This window comes from Podarcis pityusensis, assembly GCF_964106645.2.
Source record: "Podarcis pityusensis genome assembly, chromosome: 8".
NCBI classification, from domain to species: domain Eukaryota; kingdom Metazoa; phylum Chordata; class Lepidosauria; order Squamata; family Lacertidae; genus Podarcis; species Podarcis pityusensis.
The window spans coordinates 58,691,196-58,710,322 of record NC_138033.1 but is presented as its reverse complement, the minus strand read 5'-3'; the positions used below and the strand labels follow the sequence as shown (position 1 = coordinate 58,710,322).

The 19,127-nt window shown below is 44.0% G+C and overlaps 1 protein-coding gene across 1 annotated transcript in view; it reads left to right on the top strand.

Moving 5' to 3' along the window:
• The window catches only part of GPT2 (glutamic--pyruvic transaminase 2), a 30,064-nt gene that overhangs the window by 4,427 nt on the left and 6,510 nt on the right, over positions 1-19,127 (top strand). The window contains exons 2-4 of the mRNA XM_081015533.1: positions 11,724-11,813; positions 13,194-13,302; positions 17,695-17,828. Of these exons, the coding sequence (XP_080871659.1) occupies positions 11,724-11,813; positions 13,194-13,302; positions 17,695-17,828 (333 nt within the window). The remainder of the gene's footprint in view (positions 1-11,723; positions 11,814-13,193; positions 13,303-17,694; positions 17,829-19,127) is intronic.

The window sequence follows — 19,127 nt, the reverse complement described above, 5'->3', positions numbered from 1 at the left end:
AGCCCTACTCAGAATAGTCCCATTGAAGTTAATGGACATGGCTAACTTTGGTTCATTCGCATCAATAGGTCTACTCTGAGTAGGCCTTACTTGAATATAACCATAAGTATGAAATGAGGTCTTTGTAGCAGATAGCGTATTTCCTCGAATCTAATGCTCACATTTTTTGGTCAAATTGCGTTGCGTTCTGACAATGGAGGTGCGTGTTAGATTCAATGACACATTAGACTCGAGTCAATACGGTACTTAGTCACTGCTCTGGTTATTTGACCCTTTATGACCCGAGAGTAAATTTTTATGCAGCATAATTTGTAAATGTTGCACTGCTTTTCCTTAATTTCAGTTGCAGGTAGGGAAATCCTCTTCATCCAATATGCGTAGCACATGGCTGTCTGCAAACATAGAAGGAAGTCATTCATAGCAGTAAAAACCCCATTTTTTAAAGGCTCATGCTGGGTCTATATTTAGTCTAAAACATCATCAGCAACTTGGTGACACTTAACTCAGTTCCATTCTTTACCACTATCACCCTTCCCTCAGACACACACACAAAATCTAAGTGTTATCCAGTGTAGTGATTCCTAGATGTCACTGTGCCAAATTGTGAATGGCCAGAGAATTATAACTAATTTCATACACCCAAGGGGGCTTTTAGTTCGTTGTTTTCAAACAGAAACACAAAAGTTTCCCCACTTCCTAAAGATGTGTGATTGACAGGTGGGTAGCCCCTCCCACTTGTCAAATTTGGCCAATGGTTGTACTTCTATGACAAGGATCTGGCCTGTAGAGCCAAAAAGGTCGGACAGCTCAATGCATTCCTACACATGTCCACTCGGAAGTTAGCCTCACCACTGTATGGATCATGATATAGCATGGAATCAGATTTTCAAAGAACACAATCAAAAGTTCCTCTGGATATGCTCCAAGCCTGGAGGCAGGCTGGCATAATGTTGGACCCCCTTTTGGGCTCTACCAAATTGACTGAAGCCCCCAAAGACTTATTGGCCCCACTCCTTGTGAGCTGCCATTTGTGACCCATGTACCATGTTTGACTTGCTGAGGTGCAGAGCCCTTTCTTGAGCACACCTGAAAAATGCTTTGGATCTATGCCAGCACAGAGGGAAAATGAGTATGTGTGTTTTGTCACAACTCTTGTCCAATTTGCGTACAACATCAACGAGGACGGAGCTTTATTGGCATCGCTTAAGTTATTTCGAGCCTCTCCCAACGAAACATGTTTCTTTAAATAAAAGAGAGAGGGAATAAATCTTTTGAATACATACATGGAATTGTGCCAAGGACACGACTCAACAAGAATCCGGGATCCTGTACCTGGATCCATACCAGAAAAACAAAGTGATACCTGGTTCTGGCCTATGCCATGTTTATTTGCACACAGCCTACCCTTAAAAAGCCCTGCTCATTCCTCCTGTTCCTTACAGTGTACAGTGGTACCTCGGGTTACAACTGCTTTGGGTTACAAACGCTTAAGGTTACAGACTCCGCTAACCCAGAAATAGTACCTCGGGTTAAGAATTTTGCTTCAGGATGAGAACAGAAATCAAGCGGCGGCAGCGGGAGGCCCCATTAGCTAAAGTGTTACCTCAAGTTAAGAACAGTTTCAGGTTAAGAACGGACCTCTGGAACGCATTAAGTTCGTAACCAGAGGTACCACTGTAGTGACCAGGTTTTCCGTACAAGGGATGCAGTTTGATGCAGTGGTTTGGATGACTGACTAGGCCCAGAAAGGTCCAAGTTCAAATCCCCACTTGGCTGGTCTTGAGCAAGTCACTGCAGTATATCTCATCTAACCTACCTCACAGGGGAGTAGGGAAAAACCATGTATACCACATTGAGCTCCTTGAAGGTAGAGGCTGGACAGTATATAAAGGCAATGAAGGCACTGCAGTGTGTCCTTCCTATATCAGTTTAGATTGTAAGCACTTTGTGGGCTTGTTGTTACCCTTTTATATTTATGAAAACTGCTTAGAGGCGTTTTTGCAATCAAGAGGTGTAACAACTTGGTCAAATAAATAAAATGAATTGTTTGCCAGTTGAGTTAGAGGAGAATTGGAAGAATTGGAACAGGAAAGACATGTAGCAAGCAGACGTATGAATTGTGGCAGCTCCTAGTGGGATAGAGAACACCAAATGTTCCCTCCTCCTCAGCTTTCCACAGAAAGGTACAAAACCCTCCAATGTGCTTGTAATGATGGGTATTAGATACTGCATCTCAGACCCTCCAAGTGTCCCTATTTTCCAGAGATAGCCCCGGATTTACAGAAGTCATCCCAATTTCTGATTTGATCCAGAAATTTCCTGCTTTTCCTGAGAACAGCCCTATTGTCATTGCAGAAATGTTGGAAGGGTATGGAGTTATGCAAAGGAGATAAGTAATTATACAACCTTTAGAAGACATCTAAAGGCAGCCCTGCATAGGGAAGTTTTTAAATTTTTAATGTTTTATTATGTTTTTATATATGTTGGAAGCTGCCCAGTTCAGTGGGGGCAACCCAGTCAGATGGATGGGGCATTATTATTATTATTATTATTATTATTATTACTACTACTCCCTATTTTCATTGGAGAAATGGTGGAGGGTATGCTATATACTAAGTGCTGATAGTAATGTGTTGTACATCATAAGCCTGCAGCATGTTTCCCCATGCTAAATTCAAGACTTGAGCCATTGGTTTTACAAGGTAACGCAACGTTACAAGAGAATTGCAGCCTAAAAGACCTGAGGCTTTCCTTCCCCTGCCCTAATTTTATTTTCTTACAAATTATTCCAAATTGACCACTCTCCTTTCAAGGTTCCCTTAATATGAGGAGTAATGTACAGTGACATCCTCTGTTTGTTAGAGGTTTTACTTACAATTAAACAGCATATACATTTTCTTAGATAAATACATACAAATAATAACGTTAAAATGAGGCTATTCATCAGAAAAGCCCATTCACACTTACATTGCTAAGGCATAGCAATATACTTCAGTTCCTTCTAGTTACATCACCCCTTTCTAGGGAGCCGTAAGGCTCATCAAACAGTCCGGTGCCATTTGAGGTCACTATCAAGACTGTTTAGCCTCCCCCTTCAGCTACAGCTCTTGTCGGCTTCAATTACACCGAGATGACACCAGCCCAGAGTAAAGCTGGTTTGACAAGCAGGACAGTTGCATCTGCGGTGAACCTGTTTGATAACAGGAGATTGCATAGGCGCGTGTAGGATTGCACCATTAGAGGTTAGCCCCACTGAGCTCAATGGGGCTTACCCCCAGACAGGTGTGTACAGGCTGGCCCCGTTAGACTGAACTTAGCGGGACTTCCTTCTGAGTAGATGCACGCAGGATCGCACTGCCAGCCTGCCACTGCTTAAGTGCCACAAGGACAGCCGAGGACAGCTTTAAAAGATGCTTTAGATCTATCCAATTACCGCCCGGTTTCGAATCTTCCGTTCCTGGGTAAGGTGATTGAGAGAGCGGTTGCTGAACAGCTTGGTGGGCTTCTGGATGAAACATCGGCTCTGGATCCATTCCAGTCCGGCTTCCGCGCTGGTCATGGGACCGAGACGGCTCTGGTTGCCCTAACAGATGATCTTCGTAGACAGCTGGATCGAGGCGGGTCGGGGCTGCTGATTCTTCTAGATCTGTCAGCAGCTTTCGACATGGTCGATCATGAACTTCTGGACCACCGCCTTGCCGACGTGGGGATCCAGGGCACAGTCCTTCAATGGCTGCGCTCGTTTCTCTCTGGTCGGGGACAGAGGGTGGCGCTTGGAGGGGAATTGTCATCGCGCCACTCCTTGGTGTGTGGAGTACCTCAGGGTGCGATACTCTCCCCGATGCTTTTCAACATCTTCATGCGCCCCCTCGCCCAGCTTGTTCGGAGTTTTGGGCTGGGTTGCCATCAGTATGCCGATGACACCCAACTCTATCTGTTGATGGATGGCCATCCTGACTCGGCCCCAGACACATTGACCAGATGTTTGGAAGCTGTGGCTGGATGGTTACGTGGGAGCCGGTTGAAGCTAAATCCTTCGAAGACAGAGGTCCTGTGGCTGGGACGGGGCGATATGGGATTGGGGGGACAACTCCCATCTCTTGCGGGGACGCAATTAGTGCCAGCACCGTCCGTTAAGAGTTTGGGTGTAATCTTCGACACCTCCCTTTCCATGGAGGCGCAGATTGCAGCTATAACAAAGGCGGCATTTTTCCATCTCCGCCAAGCTAAGCAGTTGGCTCCTTACCTCTCTCGCCCTGACCTAGCCACTGTGATCCATGCGACGGTCACCTCCAGACTGGATTATTGTAACTCGCTCTACGTGGGGCTGCCCTTGAGACTGACCCAGAAACTCCAGCGGGTGCAGAATGCTGCAGCGAGACTCCTTACGGGGTCTTCGCTGCGAGACCACATTCATCCGGTGCTATACCAGCTGCACTGGCTCCCGGTGGAGTACAGGATCAGGTTTAAGGTGCTGGTTTTAACCTTTAAAGCCCTATACGGCCTAGGACCCTCGTACCTACGGGACCGCCTCTCCTGGTATGCCCCACAGAGAAACTTACGGTCTTCGAATAAAAACATCTTGAAGGTCCCAGGCCACAGAGAAGTTAGGCTGGCCTCAACTAGAGCCAGGGCTTTTTCGGCTGTGGCTCCGATCTGGTGGAACACTCTGTCACAAGAGACCAGGGCCCTGCGGGACTTGACATCTTTCCGCAGGGCCTGCAAGACAGAGCTGTTCCACCAGGCCTTTGGCCAGGGCACAGCCTGACTCCCTCCCTCGGCAATCTTCGCGGAGCTCTGGCCCAATAGTTGCCAGTGGCTTGAATTAATTAATTTTATAACGAATGATTTTAGACTGTTGTTTATGCTGTACTTTTGTACTGTTTTATTGTTGTTAGCCGCCCTGAGCCCGGCTTCGGCTGGGGAGGGCGGGATATAAATAAAATTTATTATTATTATTATTATTATCGGTCTGTTATGAAGCTGAATTGACTCGTGCTTAAATTGGTTTTCTCTTACGGGAAAAGAAGGTTGGTTCACAGCCCCATCCTTTGCACATTTTCATGGAAGTTGAATGCAGCTGAGTTCGCTGGTTCTTTATTCCCAAGTTTGCAGTCAGTTGCAGCAATGCTTTGCATAGTTGTTTGGACACAAGTTTTATGCTTCCTAATATATATATCAAAGGTGTTCAGTATTCAGAGACTCAGATTGCTATCTTTACCTGCACTGTCAGAAGCAGTGTGCCTCTGAATCATAGCTGTCAACTTTTCCCTTTTCTTGCGAGGAATCCTATTCGGAATAAGGGAATTTCCCTTAAAAAAAGGGAAACGTTGACAGCTATGCTCTGAATGGCAGTTGCTAGAAATCTCAAGTGGGGAGAGTGCTCTTGCACTCAGATTCTGCCTTTGGGCTTCCCATAGGCATCTAGTTGGCCACTAAGAGAACAGGATGCTGGACAAAATGGGCTGTTGCCTTGATCCATCAGGCTTCTGTTATGTTCTTACTTGTGTGTAAAATGTCCCATATTCAATAGTCAGTATGTCCAGGTGAGAGCTGGGAGAGGCCTCTGATAAAAATCCTGGTGAGCTGCTGCCAGTCAGAGTAAACAGTACAGTGGTACCTCGGGTTAAGTACTTAATTCGTTCCGGAGGTCCGTTCTTAACCTGAAACTGTTCTTAACCTGAAGCACCACTTTAGCTAATGGGGCCTCCTACTGCCGCTGTGCCGCCAGAGCACGATTTCTGTTCTCATCCTGAAGCAAAGTTCTTAACCTGAAGCACTATTTCTGGGTTAGCGGAGTCTGTAACCTGAAGCGTATGTAACCCGAGGTACCACTGTACTGAGCTAGATGAAGATATTGTCCTGTGTTCCTATGAGAGCTTGGGGGGGGGGGGCAATTCCTCTCTATCCTGCCTTCTGACCTAGATGCCTTTTTCTCTATAATTCCAAATAAGTGGAGGGGCTGGTTGTCATTTCTTAGAGGCGATGGGAAAGAGAGCCTGCAGATCAATGGCCAACTGACTCTATTCCAAGGTTGCCAGTTTTGAAGTATTAGTAGAAATATAAGCATTCTACATGAAAACTAGGAATTGCACAAGCTAAGTCTCTTCTGGTATGGCAGGGAGGGAAGTTTCAACTGGATTTCTGCCTTTCGTACCCTGGATTTTTGCCAGGGGCCCTGCCAGTAGGAAGGTTTGCAGCCCTGCTGTGTTTCAGCAAATAGCCCCCTGGTGTTTTTCATGTCAAGGAAGACCTTTTCTCTGAGATGCCCTGTGTAAATGAAATTAGATCCCTGCCTGGGGTGGTGGTTCTGTTTTGTTTTTTCAATTTACAGTCAGTTTCTGGACAGCCTTTCTACTTTTGTCAGTGCTTTTAATGGGACCAGGATGAGGACCTGACTTACTTCATCTAATACAACATATCCTCCCTTTCCTGAACCCCATGTTTCAAACCCCTCTAACCTTGTATCCATGACAGCCATTGCTTTAGTAACTATATCCAGGGGTTGCCTGATGTTTTTCTTTGGGAAAACAAAAACATTCCCTTAATTCCAAGCTTTGTCACTCTTGATGGGAGACCGAGAACAAGCTTGGCCTTTGTACATCTTTGCACATGCTGACTGAATATTGTAAATATATATGCTTAGCAAAATGTTTTCAGCAGGGTTCTTCATTTTAATATAAAGAGAGCTTGATGGCAAGCCAGCGCTCATCAAATGTTTGTTCTCAGCAAAAGGTTTGTTCTCAGCAAAAAAGAAAAGGAAAAAGCAGCAACACTGGAGCTGTAACTTGTAAGGATTAAGGGCCATGGCGTACCTTTCAAATGTATGTCAATACTTTTAATATCAGAAGTCCTTGTACCAAGCACAGTGTGAAACTAAGAGATTGTAGAAACAAAAGAAATGGCAGCATAAACATGCAACAGATAGGTCTAGTTAATCAGTGCTCAGCAATATGCTTGTAAAAGATTATCCCCCCCCCCTTTTCTCTTTATAATTTTTGCAAGACATCCAAATCTTCCATTTGCTGTCTCTCTTATTTTTCTAGTTTTGGTCTCCGTCATTGCTTGTTCAAAATACGCCCAAAGTACATTCTTTTCCTTATATTGCCAGTATAGAGTTACCTTATACTTAGTCAGTCAGTATAGAGTTACTGCAGCAGGAAAGGGCCATGGCTCTCGTCTGCATCTGTTTTGCAGTCAGAAGGATCCAGATTCAACCCCTTGCATCTCTCGGTAGGTCTGAGAGACCCCTATCTTAAAGCCTGGAGAGCCACCACCACTCAGCTTTGACAAAATTGTGCTAGGTGGACCAATGGTCTCCTTCAGTATATGACAGCTTCCTATGTTCCTGTGTTTTAGGCTCAGTCTAAAAGGAGATAATTAAAAATAACCCTCTGTCAAAGCATAGGGTCAGGACAGTTTCCCAAAAAGTCAATTTAGGTGATTAGCAAGATTTCATGTTTAGCCCAGAGATTGGGCGGCTCAATTTCCCATGGCAGTTTTGGGAAAGATCTTTTCAAGATACCATGGTGAACCTCTGCTGATTTGAACAGGCAGCATCTGTGAGACAGGCTAGGGTTGGAGACAGTGGCTGTTCTTAGGTTCCATGTTTCCAATTCTACAAACTATGGTTTGGAGGATGGGAAGCAAGCCCTGTAGTTCATGTGTTCCTTCCTGGTTTGATCACTTGTTGTTTTCATTGGAAAACTGTCATTTGAGCAAGCTTCCTTATTTATTCATGATTGAACGCCACAGTTTGATCCTGATTTGCAATCCTGGAAAGGCGGGTTTGATCAAACCATAGTTTGCTGTTTCCAACGTAACTGCAAATAGTGATGTTAGTCATCCAGTGAGGCAGAGCTGCAGCAATAGCCTCCACGCACCAGCATCCCTGCTTCTTTCTTGGAGGGGTGAGGTGGCAGCATTGTTGGGGCTGCATGGGCACACTGGCAGAGCCAATCCTGCACTCTAGCCAGAATGTCCATGCAGCCCCATCTTCATTCTAGTTTCACCTATCCCCTTTCTGCCGTGATGCCAGTGCCAGCAGGCTACTGCTATAGTTCTGCTCCACCAGGTGAGATGCTCTTTCCTCCATGCCTCTTCATACCAACTACTAGGAGAGAAAAACCGGAGAGAGTTATTGCCATTATGTTCTTGATTCTGGGCTTTTCTGAAACAGTCAGTTGGTCATGGTTGGAAACACAAGGCTGAGTAAGATGAACCTTTGGTCTGATCCTGCAGGACTCTTATGGTTTGGTCAAGCCAGGATATTATTCATTAAACCAGACCTGCAAAGGGTGAAGAGAATGTGTCAACATAGGACATTTTACTGATCCTCCAAGCCATGATCTAGACTAGAGAACTGGAAATGTGATATCTGAATACACTGATTTGCCCATGACCACCCAGCTTGCTTCTGGAATGAGCAGAGATTTGAATCCACATCTTTCCAGTTCAAATGTAACACTCCAACCACGTGTTTTTCCCAGGACTTGAAAATGGAAGTGGGATTCATATTTATCTCAAAATAATCCTTCAAAACTTTTTGGGCCTTCTTAGTAATTTCCTGATCTCTGAACAAATTGTCATTCATCTTCCATCTAAAGGATCCAGTTGGTAGTAGTGTCATATCCATCTTTACTGCATTATGGTCGGAACAGGTCTTTGGGCAGATTTCCACTTTTCTGACCTTAGGTGCCAGGCCTCTAGAAATCCATATTTGGTCGATTCTTGTCCAGGTCAGTTGGGCTTCAGAAAAGAATGTTCCCTCTCTTCCTAGTGGGTTCTTTGTCCTCCAAACATCAATCAAATCCATATTGTCTGTCATTTCAAAAAAGGTTTTAGGTAGTCTGCCATCTTTTGTAACATTTTGACTTTGTGACTTGTCCATGTTAGTTGATACGACCCCATTCATATCTCCCATCATTATGATGTTGTTGTAGTCCAGATAATCCAGCATTGTCTCCTGCAACTTCTTGTAAAATTCCGATTTCCCTTCATTAGGTGCATAGATTCCTAATATCAACAGTTTCTCTCCTTGATATTGTATCTCAATAGCCAAACTTCTTCCATGTTCATCTTTAAATAAGAATTTGGGTGACAGGCTCTCTTTTGCATATATCACCACGCCTCTCTTCTTAACTTTATCCGACGATACAAATTCCTGGCCCAATCTTTTATTTATTAACACTTTTCTATGGAGCCTCGTCACATGTGTTTCTTGTAAACAAATAATGTCCAATTGTTCTTTTTTTAGTATATGAAATATTTTCTTCCTTTTTTCCGGAATGTTACAACCATTAATATTCCAACTCAACAATTGCAGAGACATCCTGAATTGATCTGGTTATTTCTCCAGGGGTGGTATCTTCTCTGGATCTTCAGGTTCCCCAGGTGCTGGTGTTGGTGCTGGCGTTGCCCCAGGCCCAGAAGGTAGTTCAATTCCTTTTTGAAGGTCCTCTCCGTGTGTAGACAAAAATTTATCTCTCTCTTCCAATGTTCTAATTTTGACCTTTCTCCCTCTAAAGGTAAAAGATATTCCTTGGGGAAATTCCCACCTAAATGGAATTGCGTTGCTCCTTAGTAGTTTGGCAAGTTCAGAGTAGGCGGCTCTAAGATCCAACAGTTGTCTTGGAATATCTTTGTAAATTTCAATTCTTCTGTCCAAAACCTCCAGTGACTTTCCGTAATGTAGGCCCAAAATCTTGTCCCTTTCCTCCTTTGATCTCAATGTTATCAAACAGTCTCTGGGCCTCTCCTTCTTTGTAAATCTTCCAAGTCTGAAAGCTGACACAATTTTAAAGTCCTTTTCTTCCAAATTCCAGAACTTGGAGAATTCTTTGGTCAAAAACTCAGCTAGATTTCCTTCTTCTGCCTCTTGTAGTGATCTAATTCTCAAATTATTCTCACGATTTCGGAGTTCTATCATAGAAAGATAGATCTGATGTTCCCCAACTTGTTTAGTGAGTGGTCTTACCTCTTGTTCTAAATTTTCCAATTTTTGTCTGTTATCCTCAGCCAATTTCCGATTTTCTGCTGTGGCCTCCGTTAACTGTCCAATTGCTTGTGTATTCTGTACCACTTGTATAGTTAATTTATTTAAGCATTCTGTATTTTTGTCAATCTTTGCTGATTGCACATCTACTTTCTTGTCCAAAGCTTCCAATTTTTCAAAGATTTTGTCTAAAACAGAAACAGATGCTCCTGAGGCCATATCTTCCAATTGTAACTGCTCTACTTCACCCTCTCCCTCTTTTGCCTGTAACGAGGCAACTTCTTCTACTTCTACTTCTGAGGGCAAAGTAGGTACAGATGATCTGCGTGTCTGCGAGGCTGAGGTTAGAGTTGTTAAAGTTGTTTGTCTAACTCTTCCTCTTCTTCTTGTGCCACTCATTCCAACGTTATCTATCAGTCAAGGTCACACTGAGTTATTCCCATGGGAATAGAAAGGCCCAGAGCAAGCAAACGGCAAGGGAATCGAAAGTAAATGTAAATGTAAAGTCACTGTTTTAATCCAATCCTCTAGAGGGAGCTTAAAATGTCTTTCAGAGTCTAGTTTAGTATCCAGGAACCTTCAGATACAAATATTTAGCAGAGTTAATAAATAATCACTTTGTTACAGACAGTGCTTATTTGTCTCCAAAAAGAATGTTTCAAATTAAAAGGTCTCAATACCCTCAGATTGTTGCAAGTTCCAATATACAATATCCAAATCTGCAGTACTGACAGCTCAGTCTCTCAAAGCTCAGGCAGCTCCGGACCCTGGGTTTCACCTTTTGATTGTAATCCAATAAAAGGAGGAAAGTCAAGTGCAAATAATAATTCCAAATCTTTAACTTAGGATCTTTACTTTAGGATGCAGGTTCAGTGGGTGCTTAGATCTGTAAAATTTAAAATCTCTTTCTTTCAGCCTCCACTCCTCCAACTAGTTGCTTTTTTCAAGTTCAATGGCAGCGGAAGACGGACTTCCTGTTTCCACGTCTCTCCGCTTTCAGCCAAGTTCAAGCAAATTCAGATTTTTGATTTAAAGTCTCTAATTTCAAGTGATTCAGTCTTTACTCACAAGTAAGTTGCTTTTCGTCCGAATCCGAATTTTGACAGGAAAAGGGATCAGCGCTCACCGGCAGCAGCAGCGCGGCTTCGCTCCGCAGACTGTGAAACAGCTCTCAGCGCCGCAACCCCCCTCCACGCTCCGGAGCCCCTTACGGGGTTCCTTTAGCGTTTGGAGGGTCACTTAAGGCGCCCACCGAGCCTCAAGACCACAGGCTCTTGCTGCCTGTGGTTTTCCGGAGTGGGTCTCCGCTTCGCCGTAGCGGACGACCCGTTGTCTGTGGAGCCTCCTCTCCCGTTCAGAAGAGGACCGCCATTGCCATTCGCGCCGCCCCCGGAAAAAGGTGTTGCAAGGGTTTTTGTTTTGCTGCAAATGTGCAGGGTTTAAAGCCAGTGTTTTCCCACCGTGCTGGCTTAACCTAAACACTCTTGTCTCTGGGCTTCTGCCTTTTGTGGGGGACCAGGTACAATTCCTTCTTTCACCCCTGATAGCGGTAGGCAAAACTTCCAGCACCTTGATTCTCTGGAGAGCCTTCTGTTCTTCGCCAGTGTTGTTTTGTTGCCGTCGTCCTTTGCAATTGGTAATGCATGTAAAAAGCAATACAGTGTGCCCTTCCAATCTGCTGTATCTGAATAAAGCTCTGATGTACTGTTCCTGTGCTTTCTCCTCTTAGGGGATCAAAAAGCCTTTCACGGAGGTCATCAAGGCCAACATTGGGGACGCACATGCCATGGGTCAACAGCCCATCACCTTCCTTCGTCAGGTACGATGTTTCTCAAGCCATTGCGGGCTCTCCCAGTAGTTGCTGGTGCCCATTGCAACTGGTAGGGCAGGAGGCAGGGCACCCAACAGCCGGTAGACTCACCAGTGACAATTAGAGCAAACTTATTCTAGTTTTGTCCCCATCCTTCTCCCTGCTCGGTTTTACGAGGGCAGCATTGTTTTTGCAGAAGCTAAGGAGGTACCTGGATAGAAGACTAGGAGGCCTTGACTTCTATGGAAGCAAAGTGGGATTCAGATGTAATCAATTCACACTTGCTGCAGTTCAAGCTGCTGTCAAAGAGGAAGGCTAGGCTAGAGGGTGTGCCATTTTCAATAAGTAATATGAAATCGAAATATGGAATAGATGGGAGTTTGGGTCTTTAGTGTTAAGACCAATATATGTTTTATTGTTTGCTAAGAAAATTATGTGTCTATGGTTATTCCTGTGTGTAATTTGGTATTTGTGTTTTTTTCTTTTTTCTTGCTGTATCAATAAAAATCTTAAAAAATAAAAATAGAGGGTGTGCCGTTTTCAAGCATTAATCCAGAGCTTGCCAACCTGTTTGGACTCATGAACACATTATTATTATTATTATTATTATTATTATTATTATTATTATTTTATTTTAGTTATATCCCACCTTTCCTCTAAGGAGCTCAAGGTTTTCCTCTTCCCATTTTACCATCACAACAGCCCTGTAAGGTAGGCTGGGCTGAAAGACACTGTCTGGCTCAAGGTCCCCCAGTGAGCTTCATGGCCAAGTGTGGATTTGAACCCTGGTCTCCCAGACCCTGGTCCCAGCAGTCTTAACCACTACACCCGACGGGTTCTTTTGCAAACTGAAGAAATTGCTGTTGGAACCACACACAAATATCTCTCTACCAAGCACAAACCACAGCTTAAGCTACAATAGAAGCACTTTAAGCCAAGTTTGAGTTGGAGGAGGAGGAACCCTGTTGGCACCAGGGAAAGCCTCTGCAGTTGTGTGTGTGTGTCCTTGTGGATGCCACATTGCTGATCTCTGCCCTAAGACAAGGGCAAGCAGCTACCACCCTCAAAAAACACACACACCCAGATCCCTGAAAAGCTGCTTGTGTTAGCATTAAGGCCCTGGTGCCTATTGATCAGCTGCCATTGATCACTCTGGAGCTGCCAGACTTTACTGGCAAATCCTAAGGGACTTTTTTGTTTTTTTTTAATGACCTTTCTGACTTAAAAACTAAGCAGTGGTCCTCATTTGAAACTTACCAGGTACTTGAGGTAATGGAGGAAGGTTGAAAAATGATGTTTGAAAATAGAACAAGGAATGTTTAGTAGCAGTGAGGTTTTTTTATGTTTGAAAACCAGTTTTGTGTGCTTTGTTTTTTCTCAACCATGTAGGTAGTTGCACTTTGTACGTACCCAAACCTGTTGGACAGCCCAAGCTTCCCAGAGGACTCTAAGAAGAGAGCGAGACGGATCTTGCAGGGTTGCGGAGGGAACAGCTTAGGTACTCCTCTCATATTACTAATTTAATTTAAATTATAGATCTTCCATGGCAATGGTTTTAATCATGGGGTGTTAGTATATAGCCATATTTATTTGGGCTTTTAAAGAAAGGAGAACATCCAGATCATTTTTTCCATGTACATTTTATCAATGCTCCTGCCTTTTCTTACCCAACCTTCCACAATCTGCACACCAGTTTGGGTAGCGTTGACAACTTTGTGTATTTTCTTTCCTGGGCCTCATTTGCACTATGCATTTACATCAGTATTGTACTACTTTAAACAGCTGTGACTCCCCCCCAAAAGGCTGCTGGGAACTGTAGTTGGTTAAGGGTGCTGAGAATTGTTAGGAGGCCCCTATTCCCCCTTCACAGAGTACCCATTCCGAGAGTTCCCTGGGGCAGAGAGCTGAATTGTTAAGCCACTCTGGAAAGTGGCGGAATTACTTCTGAAAGCTTTGTGGGACGCTGTACATAGTTGCATCATGTAGCCAACTCCTCTTTCCCATTCTTTGTTTTCTTGCAGACCAAAAAGCCTTTTAGGCTCAAGCCATGTTCAGATGAATTAACTTTCCTGCAAACAGGAAAATCAGGCAAAACAGAATTCCCATTGCTCAAGCCTGTCCTCCTCAGGAATAGGGAGCCCAAGTAAATACGAGGCCAACAATACTGTCTTAGGCACATCTCAATAGTGAGTCCTGCTGTGTTCAAAGATGACTCACTCTCAGGGGCTCACTCTTACATGCATTTAAGTTCTCGATCCCAGCCTGGTTTATTGGGAAGTAAGTCCCACTGGTTTCCACGTGACTTATTCCCAAACAGGTGTACATAAAATTGCAGCCTAATTTAACCCAGTGCCATAATTCTCCACCCCCCCCCAAAGAAAAGTTAAGAGAAAATGTGTTTATGCTGCTGTTATCTAGGTAGTGCTTTTGTTGTAGGGTATGACAGAACTACAGAATCTGACAGCCTTTATTACTTCCTTTCCAGGCAGGAAAAGAGAGTTATCATGGCATGACTAAAGGCATAATTAAAATAAAAGAACTGTTCCTAATTTTTTTGTGATAAGTGCCTACTTGACATTTGGCAGGACCAATCAAAATCAAACGTGAGGGAAGTACAGTCACTTGCATTAGATAACATTCAGTGCTGCTCCCTGTTTCCATTGAATATTTTTATATTGTTCTGAGGCTCAGCCATCCCCAACCTGGTGCCCTTTAAATGCTGTGGACTACAATTCCCATCAGCCCCAGCCAGCATGACCATTGCTTGGGGCCGGTGGGCGTTGAAGTCCAAAATTATCTGGGCAGCACCAGGTTGGGGCAGCCTGTATGTTTGCCTTGCTTGTTCTTCAAGGTTGTGCTTGGCCTCCTTCCTTTCTCTTGACTGTTTTCCTTTTCATGAAATCACTTGAAGGCTTTTTGTGCATTAACAGACTGGGCTGTAGGAGCCAGCCAATCCGGAATCCATTCACGACCTGTGAAAAGCAACAAGCACAAAGCAGAGTTGTCATTGAATAAAGGATACATTCACGCTTGGGTATTTCCAGTGTAAATGTGGCTAATTGCCCAAGGTCTGTTTTCACCATTAACTCCTTTTACATACTGTGAAATCAGCACCAGCCCAAATTTGAGTTTTGCCTGGATTGGGATATGTGAACATACCCTTTCAGATTCTGTTATCTTCAGAATGTCAACCTAGGTCTTTTATTTTTCAGATGGGAACATGTGAAGTTCCCTTATACTGAATTGGACACATGCGTCCATCTAGCTCAGTATTGTCTACACCAATTGGCAGAGGAGTTCTGGGTTTTCAGACAGGGGACAACTCCCAGCTCCAGCTGGAGATGCTGGGGATTGATTCTGGGAACTTACATGCAAATCTCTCTCTCTCTCTCTCTCTCTCTCTCTCACACACACACACACACACACACACGCCACTTTCTTGTGTGATTTCACATACCGGCCATATTCTCTCAAATACAGGAATCATGGGGAAGGTCAGTTGCATTAATTATTTCCATCTGATCATTGTCCAAACAGAGTACAAAGGTAGGGTGGGAAAGACTCAAATTTGGCTCCACCAATTTGGTTCTGGGATTCACATGCATACTACAGTGAAATGAGATCACACCATAGGGAAGTGACTTTCTCGCCTCTCTCTCTCTCTCTCTCTCTCTCTCTGTGTGTGTGTGTGTGTGTGTGGTAGGCAGCCTTGAATTCTGACTAGCAGCTCTGCTCCTAGTTTGGCATGTGACATTTTTATTTATTTATTTTGCATTTCCCAGCACTTTGATGGCCTTCAGTGTATCTCACTGCAAAAATATCTTTTTAAACCATTATAAAGGAATGTTAGCAGCTTACAACAGGCTCGCTTCTAATGGCTTCAATCCTGCCTATTCTGAACATTGCAATTTCTTTTTTTAAAAAACCAAAACCAAAAGGACCATTTCCAGATCAGCACAGCCCCCATCCCACAGTGATTTTTGTTTTCAGTGAAGCAGAAACAACATTGCAGCTGCTGCTTTTTCCTGATGTAAGTATTTTGTGTGCTAGTCTACTTACTCCTGAAGGACCAGAGCGGCATGTAACATTTTTTGAAAGCACACTGATAAGCAGACATGTTGTGTCTTGAAGACCAGGATGTGCTCAGAAACCTTGGCATTGGACAAGTGATGAAGGTTCATAAGTTCTGTGTGGGTTTGTTTGTTTTGTCTTATCCCCCATGAGAGATAAGAGCCAACTTCTAAGACTGCTACCTGCATCTGGAGGATGGCTGAACAGTAATTTCTTAATGAGATACAGCAAGAAAATTTAAAAGCTGCACATTAAATACTCCCTGTTGCTCAACAGTAAATCTGAACTTCAATAACCTTGGCCAGCTGGCAGATAAAATCCCTTGCCGGGCTGATTTTAAGTAGCCACGTAGCAAATGCCTGCCTTTGTGTTCTCTGTCCTTCCACTCCCACTCGTGCACAACTTCCTAGACCATAAAGATTTGCCTAATATTGATTCAATTTTGAAACTAGTTTAACTAGATCTATAAGGAAGTGCGACTGTGTGAGAGGGAAGCCAGCCAGTTCCCATCTCTCTTTGCTGTGTAATGAGGAGTCTCATTTGACCCAGGGGAAAAAAGCAAAAGTTTTCTTCACAAGGGAAGTTTCTAGTCCCTGTGATGCTAGACACTGGTAGGTAGCAGCCTTAGCTCTGCTATTATCACAGGCACACTACTTGAATGCAGAGTCTCAGTTAGTTAGTTCCTATACAAAGCCATCCTAGTACCACAAGTACAGTGGTACCTCGGGTTACATATGCTTCAGGTTACAGACTCTGCTAACCCAGAAATAGTACCTTGGGTTAAGAACTTTGCTTCAGGATAAGAACAGAAATCGTGCTCCGGCAGCAGGAGGCCCCATTAGCTAAAGTGGTGCTTCAGGTTAAGAACGGTTTCAGGTTAAGAACGGACCTCCAGAACAAATTAAATACTTAACCCGAGGTACCACTGTATTGTGTGTGGTAAGTGTTGTGCTTGGTTCTAAAAAGCAGGTCTTTCATCCTAGGCTGGCTGTGCTCACAAAAGAAAGGAAAGACTTGCAGCCTCCTTCAAGATTAATTGAAGGTATTAGGACTCACGGTTGATAGAGAAGGAAGAGACAAGTACGCAGCTTACTGAATGCATTCTGCTATGGAGACTGCAGGGCCTTCTTAGCTATAAGTAGGCTGCTGGATGAGTTAATCTGCATCTCTCAGGCATGTGCTCATAACTGACTTGGTAGTAAAGGTGATGCAGAGAGTTAACACGGAAGAGCCGTTGTTGCAGCTCTTCCTACTAGGAAAACCTACCCATGCATTTGAAAACGGGTAAGCAGAAGAGCCACTTGCACAAGTGTGATTAGGACTGCCTCTGCCTCTAAACATTTCAAAGGGAAAGAAATGGGCCGGTAGTAGGGATAGGTAAACTTGTCAATTTCGAGTTTTCTCGTGGTTTTTAATTTCTCATTTTTTACACTTAAGTTTGGTTCTCCACACTACCATTATCTGTTTGGTTTTTTTTTTAAAGTCATCAGGAAAATTTGTCAGCATTTTTGTGCAAATCTTTCCTTGTATCCATTTTTGTATGCAATTTTGCCTAATGCTACCTTTTTTTTTTCCAAGTAGTTTTTCCTAATATAGCTTTGGCCTGTTTTCACTAATATTTTTATGAGTGTTTTTTTGTTTTTTGTTTGTTTTAGTAAATACTACCTGGCTGGGGAGCTGCATTGCAAAATTCAGAGTGGATTTTGAAGGGCGGCTGAGTTTTGTCCTGGACATCTCAGTGACAAACCTGTTCTGGGATTCCAAATGTTTCTGCTTGTCTGAGTGCAAATCTCCAATGATGACCCCATTTCCCTTACAGGTTCCTACAGTGCCAGCCAAGGGGTGAACTGTATCCGTGAAGATGTTGCAGCCTACATTGAGCGACGGGATGGAGGCGTTCCTGCAGATCCAGAGAACATATACCTGACCACGGGAGCTAGCGACGGTATTGCTGTATGTTTTGTTTTTTAATATATTATTGTTCTTATGATAGTGTGGTTCGGTGGTTAGTGTCAGACTAGGACCTGCGAGCCCAGGGTTCAAGTCCCCACTCAGCTATCAAGCTCCCTTGGTGACCTTGGGCCAGTCACTGTCTCTCAGCCTAACCTACCTCACAGGGTTGTTGTGGGGATTAAGTGGCAGGGGGAGAACCTTCCCTTCAGCTCCTTGCAGCAAAGGTGGGATAAAACTGCAGGAATCATTATATTTATATTTCTATCCCTTCTTTCCTCCAAGGAACTTGAGGTAGTATATATGTTTTATCGTCATAACATGATAAATAATAGGCTGAGGTCACCCAGTGAGTTTCGTATTTGAATGCTGGTGGCCAGGGCCCTAGCCCTCAAGTGGAGAACCTCAGGCCTCATGCTCCCTCCCATCATGCCCTCCTCAAGTATTTTTTGCCTGGTTGGAATGCGCTCTTAAACTCTGATGACGCCTCCTACTTCCCTGGACGGAGGACAGAGAGGGGTGTGTGAGTATGTGTAGACGTTAGCCTACTGTACAAAGGAAAAGTTTACATTCATTGCTCCACCCATTATTATTTTTTGCCTCAGTCCCTGCTCAGCACTGATATGTGGCCCTGGAAGGTTGCCCAGAAGGAACTGCATCCCTCAGGTTTAAAAAGTTTCTCTGTCCTAGTCCAGTCTTCTAACATCTACACCCCACTAGCTCTAGACATTGAGACCCCAAGCTGGGTGTACTCTGACCATATAAAATGCAAACCTATTGTTTGGCATGAGCAGCATAGCCTGAGTGAATGTACTGTACATAAATCCCTAGATTCCTATAATAGTAGAGTTGGAAGGGACCACGAAGGCCATCTGGTCCAACCCCCTGCAATGCAGGAATCTTTTGCTCAATGTGGGTCTCGAACCCATGGTGCTGAGATTAAGAGTCTCACGCTCTGCCGAGCTATACTTGGACAGCACACGTTACTCTGACAGCTACTTCTGAGCTTCTGCAGGGTTTGAATATTTGTTTTGCAGTTGTCCGGAGAGAAAAGAGGAGATGAAGGGGGGAAGGAATATAGAAGCAGCCATACAAGGAATGAGATGGGCAAAGAAATATTCCTAGTTTTGAAATTTCTAGCCGCGGCCTTCATACGGTGCAGAAGTGAACGGGCATTCTTCTCTCTGTTTATGATCATCCCCCCCCCCCCCATATAATTGCTTCAGTTCTTTGTCTCTCTGGCCCCAGGCATTTCAAAGGAATGAAAGCTTCTATGTCAGGACCTGTTCATGTGGAGGCCCT